This window comes from Artibeus jamaicensis, unplaced genomic scaffold (assembly GCF_021234435.1).
Source record: "Artibeus jamaicensis isolate MK-2021 breed Jamaican fruit bat unplaced genomic scaffold, CSHL_Jam_final contig_797, whole genome shotgun sequence".
Lineage (NCBI taxonomy): Eukaryota > Metazoa > Chordata > Mammalia > Chiroptera > Phyllostomidae > Artibeus > Artibeus jamaicensis.
This window is the reverse complement of record NW_026521977.1, coordinates 7,557,609-7,574,287: the sequence shown is the minus strand read 5'-3', so window position 1 is coordinate 7,574,287 and position 16,679 is coordinate 7,557,609. Positions and strand designations below refer to the sequence as shown.

At 55.2% G+C, this 16,679-nt stretch overlaps 1 protein-coding gene across 11 annotated transcripts in view; it reads left to right on the top strand.

Moving 5' to 3' along the window:
- The window catches only part of PLEKHA7 (pleckstrin homology domain containing A7), a 208,471-nt gene extending 201,132 nt beyond the window's left edge, over window positions 1–7,339 (top strand). For 3 of the 11 annotated variants that reach the window (XM_053673020.1, XM_037150583.2, XM_037150591.2), the window contains 4 exons: window positions 996–1,129; window positions 1,793–1,980; window positions 3,789–3,899; window positions 5,794–7,339. In XM_053673020.1, coding sequence (XP_053528995.1) covers window positions 996–1,129; window positions 1,793–1,980; window positions 3,789–3,889 — 423 coding nt within the window. In that variant the 3' untranslated portion in view covers window positions 3,890–3,899; window positions 5,794–7,339. Of the gene's footprint in view, window positions 1–995; window positions 1,130–1,792; window positions 1,981–3,788; window positions 3,900–5,793 lie in introns of those variants that run through there. The other 8 variants (XM_037150595.2, XM_037150592.2, XM_037150593.2 and 5 more) reach the window with 6 other exon arrangements.
- Window positions 7,340–16,679: the final 9,340 nt, after the last annotated feature.

Here is a 16,679-nt window from a genome sequence, read left to right as displayed (position 1 = left end):
ATTGGCCTGACAGCCAGGGGAAAAGGCCTCCTTTATCTCTAACCTAAATCCCTCTTGCTACAATGTAATCTACTTCCTTCCTCTGGATCTGCCCTCATTGGAAACAAGAGAGTAGAGCTTTCTTGCCATCTTTCCCCAGAATGAAAGGGCTGCATGGGCTTAAATTCAAGTCCAGATTTGCCCTGGGATTGGATTTAGCTCGTTTTTGGACACTTCAGCCAATGCCATTCTAATGTGTTGTTTTAGTTCAAGGAGGGAAAAAATTCCCTGGGCTGTGCTGAAGTTGCCTGCGCCCAGGCAGGATTTCCCAAACTGAGGTTGCTACTGGGTTCGTGTGAAAGACCGGTGGGCAGGGGTCATGCAGTTTTCTTCTAGAGAGACAGACAGAAGCGTGGCTGCCCTCTGTCTGGGTCAGAGGAGCTTTCGTAAAGCACTGGCCACTCAGCCATCCCTCCATGCACCTACCCATCCATCCATCACCCACCCAAGTCGTATTTGCTGAGGACCTACTACGTGCCCAGTCCTTGAACAGACAGTGAGGAGAGAGGCAACAGGAGGGAGTAACAGGGGCAGGGTTCAGGGAAGGCTTCTTGAAGTGAGGTTGGAATAATGAGCAGAGTCAGTGGAGCAAAAGAAGAGCGTCCCAGGCAGAGGAAGGTGCAGGGAGAGAGGCCACATAGTGGGTCCACGTGGCTGGAGAGGCTGGCGGGGACCCTATCACATTAAGGGTGCACTAAGGATGATCATTTCTATCCTGAGGGCTTCTGGTCCAGTTGTTTTGCTTCTTGCTTCCCACCCCTCACCTGTAGGAGGCTGCTCGGTGTGGTATAAAGAACTCGGTTTTGGAGCCAGGCCCGGGTTCTGACCCTGACTCTGCTGCCACCGCTGTGGGTAGCATGCGCTTCCTTGTGGTGGGGGACGGGGTGTGGGAGCCGGACCCTCACCAAATATCTGACCTGCCCACCCCCAACGGGGCCCCCTGGTCCTCTCCTCAGCTGTCTAAACCAGAGAAGGTCTCTATCCCTGAGCGTTACGTGGAACTGGATCCCGAGGAGCCGCCCAGCCTGGAGGAGCTGCAGGCACGGTACCGCAAAGCCGAGAAGATCCGCAACATCCTCGCCCGGTCCAGGTCAGCCCTCCTGCTGCCCCGTCCTGATGGCTCGCTAGGCCTCGGTTGAGCGGGCCCTGTGCCAGGCTGGCCAGGGTGCATGTTTCACCAGCTTCCTCCTCATTGGAAAGGGCAGGCTGGCACTCAGCCTGTCACCAGCAGATCACTGGGGAGGCTTGGCTAGGTCACCCAGGGAGGCTGAAATGAAGGCCTGTCCTGTGTCCTAGAACCCAGGCAAGTGCGGGGAGTAGAGCCAGGCATGGCGGTGAAGTGGGCACAGTTGGGGCTCCCAGCATTAGGGCTCGCGTTTCCTCACACAGACTCGTAGACCAGAGCCAGGGGGCCCTGCCTTGTCCTGAGGTGCCAGAGGCCTTTTCCACCTCCCTGGAGGCTGGGACAGGGCCCCCAGAAGTGACTGCCTTGTCCCCTCAGTTTCCACAGCCTCAGAAGGTAAACCTGGTGTTTACCTCTCAGAGCCATTCCACGTCTGGATTTAACGGAGCCCAGCGCTGGAGCTCTCGTCCTGAGTCTGTGATTCCCCTGAGGAAGAACAGAGCTCTGGTTTGGGGGGTATCTGGGGAGAAGCACGCACACCTTTGTCTAGAGAGAAAGTGCACTGCTTTTATCAGTGCCCCTAGAAGGATGAGATTCCCCTGGGCCAGGGTACCCCTTTGCCTGACGCAGGTGGCGGGGCAGTGAGAGCCACCGCCTGCCTTCGCCGTCCCGCAGCATGTGCAACCTGCAGCCGACCTCCGGCCAGGACCGCAGCAGTGTGGCCGACCTGGACACGCAGCTGCAGGAGCAGGAGCGCATCATCAACATCTCCTACGCCCTGGCCTCCGAGGCCTCCCAACGCAGCAAGCAGGTGGCAGGTGAGGACGTGGAAGCCAGGACCTGCTCGCCGCCCCTTGAGGCTCAGGGTCTGGCCAAGTCAGCCAGGGAGTCCGAGGAATGCCAGGCGTCAGGCGTGGCAGTCGAGGGCCGGCGGTATGTCCTGTTGCACCGTGAGCACTGCAGGGCTCAGAAGATGATGCAGGGCAGGCTGGGTAGAGGGGGACCTGGAGCTCAGGAGTGTCGGAGGACAGAGGCCCAGGAGAGGGGTCCCTTAGCTCATTCTTTTTTATTTTAAACATTTTATTTATTTACTTTCAGAGAGAGGGAAGGAGAGGGAGATAAACATCACTGTGGGAGAGATACATTGATTGGTTGCCTCCCACACGCCCCCAACCCAGGACCTGGCCACAACACAGGCATGTGCCCTGACTGGGAACCGAACCTGTGGCCTTGTGGTTTGCGGGCTGGTACTCGATCCATTGAGCCACACCAACCGGGGCTCTCTAGCTCATTCTTAAACATGGGAATGATGCTGCTCTTCAGCTTTCCCACAGACTGTGGGTTAGGAATGGGTTTTTCAGGACCCAGAGCCAAGGCGCCGAAGCCAAGGTTTCTAGCCTCATAGAGAAGGGGGCAGGAAAGCTGCGGGTTCTTGCGGGGGCAAGGCAGAATGGGGCCTGCTAGTCCTCCCCAGGGGCCCTGCTCCGGACCCCTGCTTTGTGCCCCAAATCAAAGCCACTATTCACCTTAGAGTGGCCTCAGAAAGCAGGACTTCGCTGACCGGTGGGGAAAAGACACCACCACGGAGGGTGGGTGTGCGCCTGTGCCTGCAGGTGCGTGTGTGTGTGAAGAGACTTTCTCTCTGGGCCAGGAAAGAGACTCCTCGCTCCCCGTGCTGCCGCCACCCCCCCGCCCGTGTGTGTGCTCACGGTTCACCTAGTGCTGCCGCGTGCCCCACCGGGAGGCCACTGTGTGGCTGGGTGCAGCCGTGGCAGGGGTGCTCTAGGCCTTCTGGAGGGGGGTGGTTGTAGAGCCTGGAGTGGTAGCACAGGCCCCACCAGTCCCCCAGCCCTGGCCAAAGGGTCTAGAAGTGGCCAAGGTGGGGCCTGCAGGGCCCTGAGGAAACTGGCTCTGGGGCATCTGCTCTGGGGAGCAGAGCTTTAGTGGTGCCTTGAGAAGCCACAGGAGTGACCAAGGACAAGGGGAGGGACCAAGGTCTCAGTGGGAGCCTGTTCTCTGTCCTCGCGCTCTGACCCTGCGCAGAGTACCTGATACATCCCCTGCCGCCCTGACCCCATTCCGGGACATGCCGAGTGAGCTGAGAGCTGGTCCGTGTGGCTGTCTGTGGGAGGGAGGGGGGCTGGTAGATGGCTCACACAGGCCCTCCTCCTGTGACCCACCTCAGCAATTTCAAGCTCCTCCCTGTGTTGAGGGTCCCAGTGGGGGAACGCCCCCACCACAAGTGCCCTCCTCTCCAGCCTGTGCTTGCTGTGTGGATCTACCGCCACCCACCCTGCACCCTACCTCTGCTTCCTCACCACCAGCTGGCCCCACATCTAACTAACACCCGGTCACTCAGGGCCACCCACACCTCCCGTGGAGTGGCCACCTTTGCTGCAGCCTTTTGTCCCTCTTGCTCCCTCTCCCCACCTCAGAGACACAGCTGGGATCTGCAGGTCAGTCCCAGCCAGGCCCTGTGGACGTGCCCGCCCCCCCCACCCAAGCCCAGGCATGAGTAGTGGGCAGTGGGGCCCGTGCCACCCCAGCCCTGCTGAGTGGGGCGTCTGGTGCTGTGGGGGCAGATGAGGAGCCTAACGCACCGCTTGGTTCCTGTGTGCCCGTCTAGCGCAGCAGCTGGCCCTCCTCCCGCCTAAAGCCCCCCTGTCCTCCAGGACGGTGCCACCCTACCCCCCCTTAAGCAACGGACTCCACTACACCTTTGTCTAACACCTTTCAAGTAAGAGCCTCCATCTGGCGCGCCCCTCGCCTAGCGCTGAGCATGTCCCGCCCGGCCCCCTGCTGCTGACGTGATTGCCGTGCCTCCTGCTGACGCTTCCTTCCTTTTGCAAAGCGGCTGCTGGGGAGACCACCCTGGACGAGTAAGGGGGGGGGGTGGATGCTTCTAGAGAACTCCATCCTCGGTGGCTCCAATACAACAGAGGCTGTAAGATTCAAGCCTCCACCCCCTCCTGCTTCTGCACCCCTGCCTTCCTGCAGGCCGGAGAATGCCCCGTGCAGGGACCAGTGCAGACTGGCCAGCTGGTCAGGGGTGGGGATACCGGGAACACTTGGAAACAAGAGTTAGATCTTGGCCACTCTGGGCTTTGGCCAAAGACATGACAAAACTGGAAGACTGGAAAAAGTTCAGTTTACAGACAAGGAAACTGGGGCCCAGTGAGGGGATGGGGGCTCACAGCAGGTCCCACAAAACTGGTCTGAGCAGAGCTGAGGACCACCCTTGCAGTCATTTGAGCACTTCAGGGTGGAGGGAAGGGCAGCTTCTGGGCCCAGGACTGTGTGAAATTGGCCCTCTTTGTTCAGAAGGTTCCAGCACCACCCCTTGAGTCCTCGCCATAGGAGCCCTTGGTGATGAGAGGCGTGTGGGTTAGAGAGAAGCAGCCCTACGTCAGGAGTCGGGAGTCGGAAGGCTCGGTGTCTGGTCCAGTCTTTGGTGGGTGGCCTCTGAGCCCAGTTGCCTCCCCTGGACAGGGAGGAGTCAGGCCAGAAGGCTCAGCAGTCCGTGCCCAGACATTCCGTCTCACTTCTGTCCCGTGGGGATTCCCTTCTTCCTTTATGTGTACTTACGGTTAACAAGGCTGAGTACCTACGATGCTCCAGCCACTGTGCTGAGCATCTTCTTCAATCCACACAACAACCCTCTGTCGATACTCACCTCCATTTTACCGATGAGGAATGGAAGCCCAGGGACCTTGAGGGACTTGCCCAAGGAGTTGCAGCTGTAAGTGTCAGAGTCAGGGTTTGGACCCCTTCAGTGCCAGTTCAGAGCCTTCGCTCCCCTTCAGCACCCATGGACTTATGTGGGCCACCCCCCAGAGCTGCAGGTATTTGGAAAAGGGAGTGTGTGCATGGGGGCGGGGGCGGCGGGGGTAGGGGCATGGTTTTTGGCAGGTGTGCACCAGCCCGGGTGCTCCCCCAGCTCCAGAGCGGAGCCAGCAGGACCCTGCCAGACTGAGGCAGAAGGAAGAGGTCGGCCTCTTGGGCTGGGCTCTCGGGAGGAATGGAGAACCCCAGGGAAATGCTCCAGCTGGGTCCGCTGTAAAGACCTGCTGGGCCACCTCAGGGTGCGTGTTCTTCCTGGCGATCTGAGCGCAGTAACACAGTCCAGGCCGTGGGGAGGCAGGGAGAGGTCCTCTTCCTTCCAGCTTTGGTGCCCCTGTGGCTGGGGTACAGGCCTTCGGTGGTGTATCGGCATTTCCTCTTAACCTCACTGAAGCCTCCTCAGGAGGCGGGTGTGATCACCCTGTTTTCAGATTACGAAAGAAGGCTTGCAGGGGCCGAGGTACCCCACGGTGCTCAGAGAAGGAAGGAAGGGCAGGGCCGGAACTGAACCCCGGAGTTCTCGGATCAGGCCTCTCATTCTATCAGAGCAGGCCAGCGTGTGTCCAGGGCACTTCGGAGAAGCAGTAGGGGGAGGGTGGAGCCAAGCACCCTGAGTCCCGAAAGCCAAGAGTCCCCCAGCCGCCGCCGCATTGCCCAGCCCTCTGCTCTGCTTCTCTGTCCTCAGTCTGCTATTCCATGTCACACATGTGTGCTAAACGTGCCCCCTACCTGCTCCCCAGATGAGGGCAGGGGCCTGCCAGTTTCTCACTGTCTCCTGTGCTTTTTGCCAGCCCAGGCAGTGACTGACCCGTGACCCAGCGTGCGGAGGAGGAGTCTGGAGCCAGGGGTCCAGTGGAACCAGCTTCCTCCAAGAGAAGACTGACTTCTCTTCCCCCAGCAAGACCCCTTCTGGCTGAGCAGGGGCACAGGTTGGGGTGGGGAGCAGCCCACCGGCTGCAGGTGTCTCCTGCAGGCCTGGGCTTCCTCCCTGCCTTGTGTTAGTTCAGACTCCTTTTTACATGTGACAAACGCACTTTTGATACACAGTGTAAAATACTGACACTGTATTTTAGAATCAGAATATATTTTATAATGTTCACCTCAAGGGCTGAAAGGGCTGAGTGGCTGGAAAGCTGAGGATGCAGGATCTGGGGCTGCACATGCAGATTCAGGTACTGGTGGGTGTGGGGGGTGGAGAAGGGCAGGATAAGTGGAGGCCAGTCCACAAGCTGACGCACTCAGGTGAAGGTTGGATTTAAGAATGTGCTTCCAGTGGACTCCAGCGTTAGGGTCGTCGGCGTGCGGTCCAGGGGAAGAGGGGTCCCGTGGCCACAGAGATCTCCCTGGCTGGGCCGAAGACTGGCTCTGCAGTCTGGAACTCGGCCAGGACCACCGGGGAGCCCAAGTCTGTGCCTTGACCCCTGGGTTTGGTTTCCCAGCAACAGTGTTCAAGGGCTTTGGCTCCCAACTTGCCCACGAGGTTCTCAGCGAAGGGCTCTTCTCAGAAAGAAAAACGCAGTTTGCTTTAATTTAAAAAATACACTCTGAAATACAGGAAAGATGAGAGGAAACACCTTCTGTTGTATCCTAAGCAATAAACTCCACACTGGGTGGCATCTGCTTAAACCTGCTTGACTCCGTGCTGGGTTGTAGTAGGGGCCCTGAGGCCTTGGACGCCTGCCCCTGGAGGACTTAAGTCAGCTGTCCTGGGACTCAATCTGGTGGCAAGATGGCCAGCAGTGTGCCCCGCCGCCCCAATGGTCGGCAGCCAGTGGGGCCATGACGGCAGGACCTTGACTCGACTTCCAGCCCAAAATGAGGAGGGGGCGGCCAAGCCAGGCCCAGCGTCTGTGGCTTTTCATTCAATGAGCTCATGACATTCTGCATACGGAAAACGATGTTTAAAGGAAAACAAAACAAGGACGACAAAAAAGCTCCGTCGGGCAGAGCCACACTTTAGATGAAACTTTGTCTTTGACTATGGTCAGAAAAAAAAAAAATCTTGAATATATTTAGAAGTTGCTGTCTATTTTTAACTAACTCCATATGCTGCCAGTATCAACTTCATGACATTTGCCAAAATAAGATTTTATTTTTGCCTTTATAAGATTTTGTTGGAAAAATGAAATGAATATTTTGCAAGAAAACATTAATTTAAATAAAAGTGTAATGGTTTGCAAAAAAATGTGATGTACAGATTAAAATATTAACCTGGTACCCTTCCTGCTTCTTGCTGGCTATATTCTCACAAGTGGCCTGTGTTGGTTTTTCTCCCATTTCCTTGGAAAACCCCCGCTGTTAACTCTGAACCTGCTTGTGTTCACCTGTGAAAAGCTGATGACAGTTCCTCGCCCCTGGACTGACTTCGGGGGCCCGGGGGGAAGAAGGCCTGTGCTCCCAGGGCCTCCGCATCTGCTCAAGGTGCCCCCCCAGCACCCCCATCCCCATGCAGGAACCCCCTGGCTGTGGACTCCATAGGGGGCTGGTCTGGCAGGCAGACTGCAATCCTAGATAGCAGGAGGGGCTCCACAGGCCTCTTTCCAGCCCACACGCCGCTGGCTCACTCCAGTGAGGTGGGTCAGTGACGGACCATTGCAGACTGGATTTGTATTTAATTCATTTTGACGGGTGATGTGGGCTCAAAACAGAAGGCGGGAGGCCAGCCGAGTTCAGGGACGTGTGTATTTCCAAGTCCGCTGTTACGGCAGTTTTTCTCTCGTGCCAAGAAGAGCACCCGAGGTTTAGAGTGACTTTCCAACTATTTAAACTGGGGAAGCCAGATTCCAAGGCGTTTTGAACAGAGGACACTGCTGCCTGCTGCTTTTTTAGCTACTGATTTCTTTTTGAATTTTAAAGTAAAAAAAAAAAAATGCTCTCCTGTTTTAAGCATTGCTTGATGATATGTCCGTAACTGAGGAAAAGGGCTTGTGGGCAGGGGGCTTCTTCCAGGACTGAGTGCAAAAAGGGAAAAAGAAAAGGCACAGGGCACAGGCCCCTCCACATAAGGTGGCTGTTGATGGACATTTTCTCAGTGAAAACATGTCAGTGGTTTTCTTCCCGTTGGTCTCGCACACAGTCCTCTGTCAGACTCTCACTGTTCCCTCCAGCTCCAGAAGGAAGGAGGTGTAGCCTCTTCTATAAGAAGCATGGCCCAAAGGCCAGTGTGCAGAGAGCGTGAGAGGCCCCCGGCTCAGACCCGGCGAGAGCGCTCCAGCTGCAGGGCAGCGAGGCAGGAAGCGTGGCTCAGCCCCCAGGAGACGGCGCCTGCTACCTGAGGTAAGACGGGGCCGTCTGAGAAGGTGCTGGTTGACCAGGGACCCTCCAGGTGGGGACAACTCTGGGAAAGTCCACGTGGCCAGCTTCACTTCCTTCGAGGGGATGGCAGTGACCGGAGTGGAGATGTGTGCTCGTGTGTGGGTGCCCATGAGGCCATGCGGCCAGGCCGGTGGGGATGCTGAAAGCAAGCCTTCCCTTAGCTGCCTGTCATTAGCTTTTCTGCCTGCCTTCGTATCTGACTGCGGGGTGGAAATTGCCCCTTCCCCTCCTCGGCTGTCTTCAGTTCAGCCAGGTTCCCCAGAAGTTTCCTGGATATTGTAGGTTGCAGTGAAAGGCCGGGGAAGCGGCTATCTGCCCAAGGTCAGCTTGGGGGTGGACCCCGACTCAGGGTCCAGATAAGAGCCCATTTCAGACTTCAGATGTTTCCCCCAATCTGTGGTACAGGACTCCGTGGCAAGCCCGATTGTGTTCGCACCATGGGTGGGAAAGAGGCAGCAAATTATCTGTCTAATCTCCAAATCACATTTCTGAGACGTGGCAGACAAATGCTGGGAGCCCTCTGCTTCCGATTCAGCATCAGATCCTGGTCAGGGACTTGTGAGGGACTTTGCCCGTGTGGGTTTCCCACTGGTATGAAAAGAACAAAGCGTCGAAGCCGGGGTCTTGTGAAAAACAGAGGTCCCTCCCGGCCCAGTAAACATGCCATTGCCTGGCCCCCTCCCCTCCAAAGGCGACGACCACTTTCATTGCTCTCGGGGCAAAGAAACCTTTCTTCAGAGCGAGTGGCGGGGTACAAAGGCAGAGCGCAAAATGTGCTCACATCAGAGTGCCTGCAATTCTGTTTGAACAGGCATATTGATTGGGTCCAACCCTGTTACATTTTTTCCCTATTATTTGAAAAGGTGCATCTAAGTGTAGTGAATTGAACCGGCAGAGCTGAACTTTCCATGAAAACTTCTCAAGGTATTTCTTTAGTTCAAAGCCTTTGAATTTTAAAGGGCATTTTTAATATGTTGAGTCTGTTGAGTATTCTCTGCCACGGCCCAAGAAGGGATGTTCAATGCAGATGAGGCTGGAGCTCAGGGGTGGACTCGCCTATTCGGCAGAGGGTGCGGGGCCTGGTTGGAGGGTGAGGACCAGCCCGAGGGGCTGAGCCCTCTGCTGTGGAACAGCACACACAGACCCTAGAAAGGGCCTCTCTGAGCTCACGGGGGAGCCTAGGGGACAGGAAAGGGGCTTCCCAGCTGAGCTTCTTGACGCCTTTTACATGGGAGCCGGGAAGCACCTGGTAGGGGCTCTGTCTAGAGGACAAGGGTCTTGTCCTCGTGAGTAAGGGGCTCCTTGCTTCCCGGTGGCTCACTGTCCCTCACACGGTGCTTAAGAAGCAAGAAGGAGTGACAGGCACTGTCCCCAGCTCCTGGGCTAACGTCACTAATCTGCCACAGATGCTTTCCCACTGACCCTGTAGCCACATTCTAGTCCTTGACTGATTTGACATCATAGGAGATTTTGCTGGTTGTATGGCAGCAATGATCCCTCCTGCCATCCTGGCCCAGGGTCCTGGAATCATCCAAAAAGTCTCAGTTCCCCCCACACAGTGGGGCTGCCCTGGCCCACTGGAGGCACACGCCCACCTGGACTGAGTTCCTGGCTCACTGTTGGTCCGAGTCCCTTTTGGCCTCCAGAGGCCTCTTGGTTCTAGAAACCTCCTCCTTCTCAGACCCGGGAAATGGGTTCAGAGGCCAAATCGTCACCAGGAGGAGCTGAAGAACCTGGCCGTCTCAGCAAAGTGCTCTCCATGTTTTTGCCAAGGCTTCAGCCTAGAAGACCGGCCTGGGGAGGTCAGAATAGGGTTAGAATCATGTAACAAAGAGGAGTTCTCCAGGCATCTTCCTCATCTTCACCAGCCCCATTGAGGCTCTTCACACCTAGGTCTGGGGACCCCCAACAGTGTCATGTAGCTTCTGAGTTTAGCTTTATTGGCTCTCACTTTCAGGACTCCTGGCTGCTGTGTTTTCTGGGGCCACACTAGCCAGGTGGGCATATATGAGGCTCCAATGACAGGAGCAACTCAGCGTTCATGGCGTCTGCCCCCTGCTCACAGTGGGGGTCCTATGTCGGGTCTCCTCTGGTCATGCCTGCGCCTTCCCCAGCATATGTTAGTGTGTGAGCTCGTAACAGTCCCGTCAAGGTGAAGTTCTTCCACTTGTAGCTTCTTGATGTCTTCTTGCTATTGGAGACACTGCCCCTGTGTTCTGGGGAAACTCTCCTTGCCTAGCTTGCAGCCCTCTCCCCCTGCAGACCCTTCCAGAAGCGTGTCTCTGCACAGTTCTCCCAGGCCAAACCCAGGCTGCAGTCTGCACACACATGGCAGAGCTTTTACTCCCTAGTTTGTGTCTTTGGGGCCCCAGAGCAGGGCTGTGCCTGCTGCTCTCATTCGCTCCGAGCCCTGCAGAGAGCCACTTCTTTAGGCATCTGTTCAGGTCCTCAGAACCATTCTCTGTGTCCCATCTCCCCTCCCTCAGTGACACCCCCCCTTTCTGTTACGCAGTAACCTGGCTCAAACAACAGCTCATTTCTCATGATTCTGCAGTCAGCTCAGCTCAGCTGGGCACGCCAGTCTCATGCTCCATGTGGTGATGGGGGCTGGGATGTCTGAGGTGGTTTCTGCACGCATGTGCCCGGCACCCCAGCTGGGATGGCGGTGAGCTGGGAGCCGGCTGGGCATTTCTGTCTTCCCACACAGCCTCTGCGTGTGGCTGCCTCGTCTTTCTTATGGCTTGAAGATCTCAGGTCAGTTGGACTTTTTACCTGAGCTGGCTTCCAAGAGCAACAGCTAACGGGCCTTTTGAAGAGTAGGTGTGGATTTGGCACAAGGTCATGTCCTCTACATTCTTTGGCCAAGGCAAGACACAAGGCCAGCCACATGAAAGGGGAGGGGACAGGCTCTACCTCCATGGGTGGAGGGGCGCACCCGGACAGGACAGGAAGTAATGGACGGTGGCCTGCGTGCGATAGAGACTGTGTACCATGAGCCCCGTCCTTATTCTCCTACAGCCACACAGGAGCATTAGAGACCCAGAGTATTCCTGCTCGTGTTCTCTTCCTTCCCCCGCAGAGGCTGCCCAGGAGCCGCATGTTCTGGGTGGTCCTAAGTCTCCACTTGGAAAGGGATGGCCCAGCAGAGCCCTGAGGCCCACAGCTCACTTAGCATGAGCGAGAAATCAACTTGGATGTGCTAGTACATCCCCTGGGATTTTAGGCTTTATTTTTTACTGTCGCATACGCAAGTCGTGGGTATTACTATTCCCATATGACATATGAGGACACTGAGGCACGATGGTTCCAGGGCTAGTAAGTGCCCCTGCAGAGAGTGATGAACTCACAGGCAGCCCGAAGGCACCCAAGGGAGAGTGCCTAACTGGTGCCTAGGGTAGTAGGTGCTCAGTGAATGGGAGCTGCCGTCACAGCTGTGATCTGACAGCAAGCACCGCCTGGGATCCCTCGTTGGGGCCTCACTTGGGCACATTTGACCAGCTGTTGGTCCCCAGCCTTTGGGGCTCAGAAACCAGATTTGTCAGCCACAAGAGTGGGGCCGTGTCTTTCAGCCGTGAGCACACTGACAAGGCTCAGTAGACACATGGAGGAAACTTGGTGCGAACCTGACTGCCAGGACACTTGTGCTCACCAATCGTGTCAAGTGCAGATGAGGCTGGAGCGTGTTCCTGAGAAGGGGCCACGTCTTCCCTGGAAGGTTGCCTGGCAGTCTTGGGAGCAAGGCGATCTGGGACAGTCCCGGGGTCACAGAGCAGTGCCAGCCCGAGGTCCTGTCACCACTGTAGGTGCCCCATCCCACAGACCCAGTGCCCACGTTTCTGGACCTGGGGGCCTCCTCTCTTGGGACAGAAGGAAACAGCACTGCCCCACAGGTGCGCCCTCTGTGCGTGGCCATGGCTGGCACCACGGAAAGAGGCGGCCGGGCTCTGGAGCCAGGCTGCCTGGAACCTACTCCTGGTGGCTCCATTTTGCCAGCCCCGTGACCTCCTCTCTGTGCCTTGATTTTCTCATCTATAAACTAAGGATTCATATTAGCAACAGCCTCAGTGGTGTTGTAGTGAGGAGTAAAATGGTTATTACGCAGAAAATGCTAAGCATGCATTCTGGCCCCATAGGAAGTACTAGAAAAAGTATACCTGTTATCATTTACTTGCATTTAAGTTATAATCACTTCATACTTGTTATTCTCATTCTTTATTGCCTGCCGCTTTGTAAGAATATAAGCTTCATTAGAACAAAAAGACTGCTTTGTTCATTGTATTATCTCTAGTGCCCAGAACAACGTCTGCCACAAAGACGGCACTAGGAAATGATTTGTCGAACGAACGGAGGAAGCCAAGGCCAATCGGCCGGGGAGGCGTCTCTCTTCTTCAGATGGCCTGGCCCGTCTCTGCCCAGCTGGCTCGTGTTTTACGCTCAGGCCCAGTGATTTTTCACCCGGTGTGCCACAAGAATTTTTAAAACGTGCAATACCTGACTAGTCAGGGGCCCTGGCCTCTTTTCCCTTAGATTGTCAAATAAAAAAATGACAGCCAATACAACAACAGCTCTCCAGGGTGAATGAATCAAAATTGTATCTTACTTTTTTGTCAGATGGGCAAAAAAAATATGCGTTTTGGTGCCCCGCCGAATGTTAGTAACGAGTTCATGTGCGCTGTGAGATGGCAAGCGTTACGAATCGCTGCTCTAGCCCCCTGAGAGCGTCCCTAGCGCACTATTTTCAAGTTCCTTGAGTAGCGGCTAAGAGCAGGGGTCATGGAATTGAAATCCACCCGTATTAATGCTGACCTTGGACAAGCCATTGAGCCTCCCTCGGTTTCAGTTTCTTGCTCTGGAAAGTGGAACAACAACAGTGCCCGCCTTCTGTGGGGGACGGCGAGGACCAGGTGCATCCTCCTGAAACCCTGCCCCTGGCGTGGGAGCGCTGGCCAGCAGCTGTGGTGCTGGTTTGCCCCCACATGGGATCCACTCTGTGAACAGCAGGGCTCCTGTGGTTCTTCCACATGGAAACACTGTTGCCTTTACCTGACTCGGCAGCATAGGCAGGTTTGGGTCATTGTCTATCCCCCTGCCCGGGCCTTCCGCCCTCCACCACCTGCCTGCCACTTTAGACAGTGGCCTGCGGCAAGTAAAGCAGTGGCCCAGGGCCTTTGAAGTCGGGGCTCTCAAGGCCGCGCCACTGCCCGGCTGCTTCCCTGAACTCTCCAGGGGCTGAGGACAGGCGAGTCCTCTGAGGCCCCGGCCCCCGCCCGCAGCCTGCAGCTGTCCACAGGCCATCAGATCAACCCAGGCGGGCACGCACTTTGATGTCAATTCCCAAACTGCAGCCCTGCGCCCTCCTCTGAGGACCTGGGCTTTGAAGTTGGCCTATAAACTGAGCTTTCAGGAGGGAAGTTGTCTGCTGTGCCTCAGAGCACGGCCGGGCTGGTAAAGGCAAGCGGAGTGCTGCGAACACCTGATAAATAATTCTTTCTGGGCCCAGGACGGATACGTTCCATTTAAAGAAGAGGAAAATTCCCTTGACCTTTTCATTGAAGTTCGGGGTGCGGGGAGGGGGTTCAAGACAGTTTTCTTGTCTTCTCACTGAAGTCACATGGGGCAGGGAGGTTGTCTCTGAGAGCCGAGCCCCACTGACTTTTATGAGAGGGTTCCCTAGCCCTGACTCCTGACCCCTGACCCCTGACCAGGGCCTGCCAGCCAGCCCTGCGCCCATCACACTGCCTCCGGCCATGAACGCTGAGAGGGCTGGACGCTGTCACCAGAAGAGAGGTCTCAGCCCCCTCCAGACCAAACCCTGCTGCAAACAGCAGGGCTCCTGGGAGGCACAGCCCCCCCGTTGCTGTCCTTTCTTCCCAGAGCTTGGCACCATCAGGAGGGGGGCAGATAAGACTTCCCACCCGAAGGAGTCCCGAGAGTGGATTCTGGCGCACATGTGCCTAGCACCTACCTGCGGCCAGGCCCTCGGTCTGCCTTTGTGCATGGCTGGACAACAGGGCGTGGGTTTGGAGGTAGGTTTGTGGACGCGCTCCTTACGGCAGCGTGTACCATACATAGAGGAGGTGCGCAGACTAACCATGAACAGCACAGGAAATGATCCGCAAACAAACACCTCAGTCAAGAAACGGAAGCTTCTCAGGATCCCAGAAGCCCTCAGGCCCTCCCCTCCCGAAAAGAAGCAGTCTCCTGGCCTTTGTTGCAACCACTTACTTGCCTTTTCTTTGGAGTTTTACTAGCAAAGCAGGCATCTCCCAATGCTGTAGCTTAATTTTGTTTTCTGAAATGTGTACAATGGAATAATAAAGGATTCATTCTTTTGTGTCTGGCATTTTTTCACTAAATGTTATGATACCCATGTAAGTATGGGCCACTCACTTTATTGTTGCGTGGTATCCACTGCAGGAATATCCAGCAATTATTTATCCATTTGAAGGACATCTGGGCATTTTCAGTTTGGAGCTTTTATAAATAATGCTATGGTAAACATTTTTTTAAAATCCTCACCTGAGGTTATATTTATTGATTCTAGAGAGAGAGGAAGGGAGAGAGGGGGAGAGAGGGAGGGAGGAAGAGAAACATGGATGTGAGAGAGAAACATCGATTGGTGGCCCTCATGCCCCGCCCCAAATAAGATGAGCATATCTTCAACTTAGGTAGAAATTGCCTGTTTTCCAAAGTAGCAGTACTACTTTGCACTCCCACCCTCAGTATATGAGTCATTCCACATCCTCACTGTGGTGGCAGCCTCTCAGAGGGTCTTCAGTGGTCCCCTGAGTAAGTCTTTGCCCCCTAAAGCTTCCCTTCTAATAGGATATGACAGAATATAATAGGGAGTCACTTTCAAGATGAGGTAACAGACTGTGGCTTCTGTCTGGGCCATCCTCCCTTGCTTTCTCACGTGCTTATGGGGAGGGAGCCATGTTGTGAGTTAGCCTGTGCACGTGGCAAAGTCCACGGGGGAGGAGCTAACATCTCTGACCAGCACCCAGAGAGGGCCTGTGAGCCGAGAGAGCACTTGGAGGCAGGGCCTCCCCAAGGTGAACTTGGAGATGACCGCAGTCCTGGCTGACCCCTGGCTCACAGCTTTGCAGAGCCTCAGCTGGAGGCGCCAGCGAGACCCAGATTCCTGAGTCCCAGAAACTAGGAGATAAATGTTTATTGTTTTAAGTTGCTAACTTTTGGGGTAATTTTTTGACACAGCAAAAGATAATTAACATATGCAAAAAAGTTTTTTTTTTTTAGCCATTTTGATGTGTATGAAATGGGTTTATTAGCATCTCCCTGATTATTGATGATACTGAGCGTTTTTTTTCAAATATTCATTGACCATTTGCATTTCCTTTTTTGTGAAGGGCCTGTCAAGTCTCTTGTCATTATTCTATTGGTTCGTACATCGTGTTCTTGCTGGTGTGTAGGGATTCTGGATGTAAGCCTGTTGGAGCCTGGATCAGCCCTAGACAGCAGAGCCAGAGGCAGGGGCTTGCAGGAAGACAGTTTATTTGGGAAATGATTCTATGGGACAGAAGTGGAAACAGGAGGAAAAGCAATAGAAAGGTGCCTGCTCTAGTTGGTCTGACCACTGACTGCTGTGTGAAATTGGGGCTCGACCTCACTGAGACCTTCAGAAGAGCTGTGTAAAATGCACCTCAAAATTACTCACCTGAGCAATGAGAGAGAAGAGAGGTTATCCTCAAGCCCCAGAGCCCATGTGCTCGAGTGACTCCCACAGGAGCCCCGCCCCTCAGCAGCTAAGGAGCCCGGGGGGGGGGGGGTCCAATGAGAGATGTAGCTAGAGGGGGTTCCTGCAGCAGTAACAGAGTAAGGTGGGCGCTGCGAGGGACCCCATCTGACACAGGACCTCTTAGCGATCACGCACTGCAAACACCTTTTCCTCTGGGGCTCGACTTTTCAGTGTCTTTCGATGAATAGAGATCACGAATTATAAGGCAATTGAGTTTGTAAATCTTTTTCTTTGTAGTTTGCATCTTGTTTAAAAAGTCTTTCTATAGCCCTGGCTGGGTTTCTCAGTTGGTTGGAATGTCATCCTGTGAACCGAAAGGCTGTGGGTTCGATCCCTGGTCAGGGCACTTACCTAGGCTGTGGGTTCAAGCCCTGGTCAGGGCACTTACCTAGGCTGTGGGTTCGATCCCTGGTCAGGGCACTTACCTAGGCTGTGGGTTCGATCCCTGGTCAGGGCACGTACCTAGGCTGTGGGTTCGATCCCTGGTCAGGGCACGTACCTAGGCTGTGGGTTCGCCCTGGTAGGGTGGGTTCGATCCCTGGTCAGGGCACGTACCTAGGCTGTGGGTTCGATCCCCGACTGGAATGTGTATGGAGAGCAACCGAT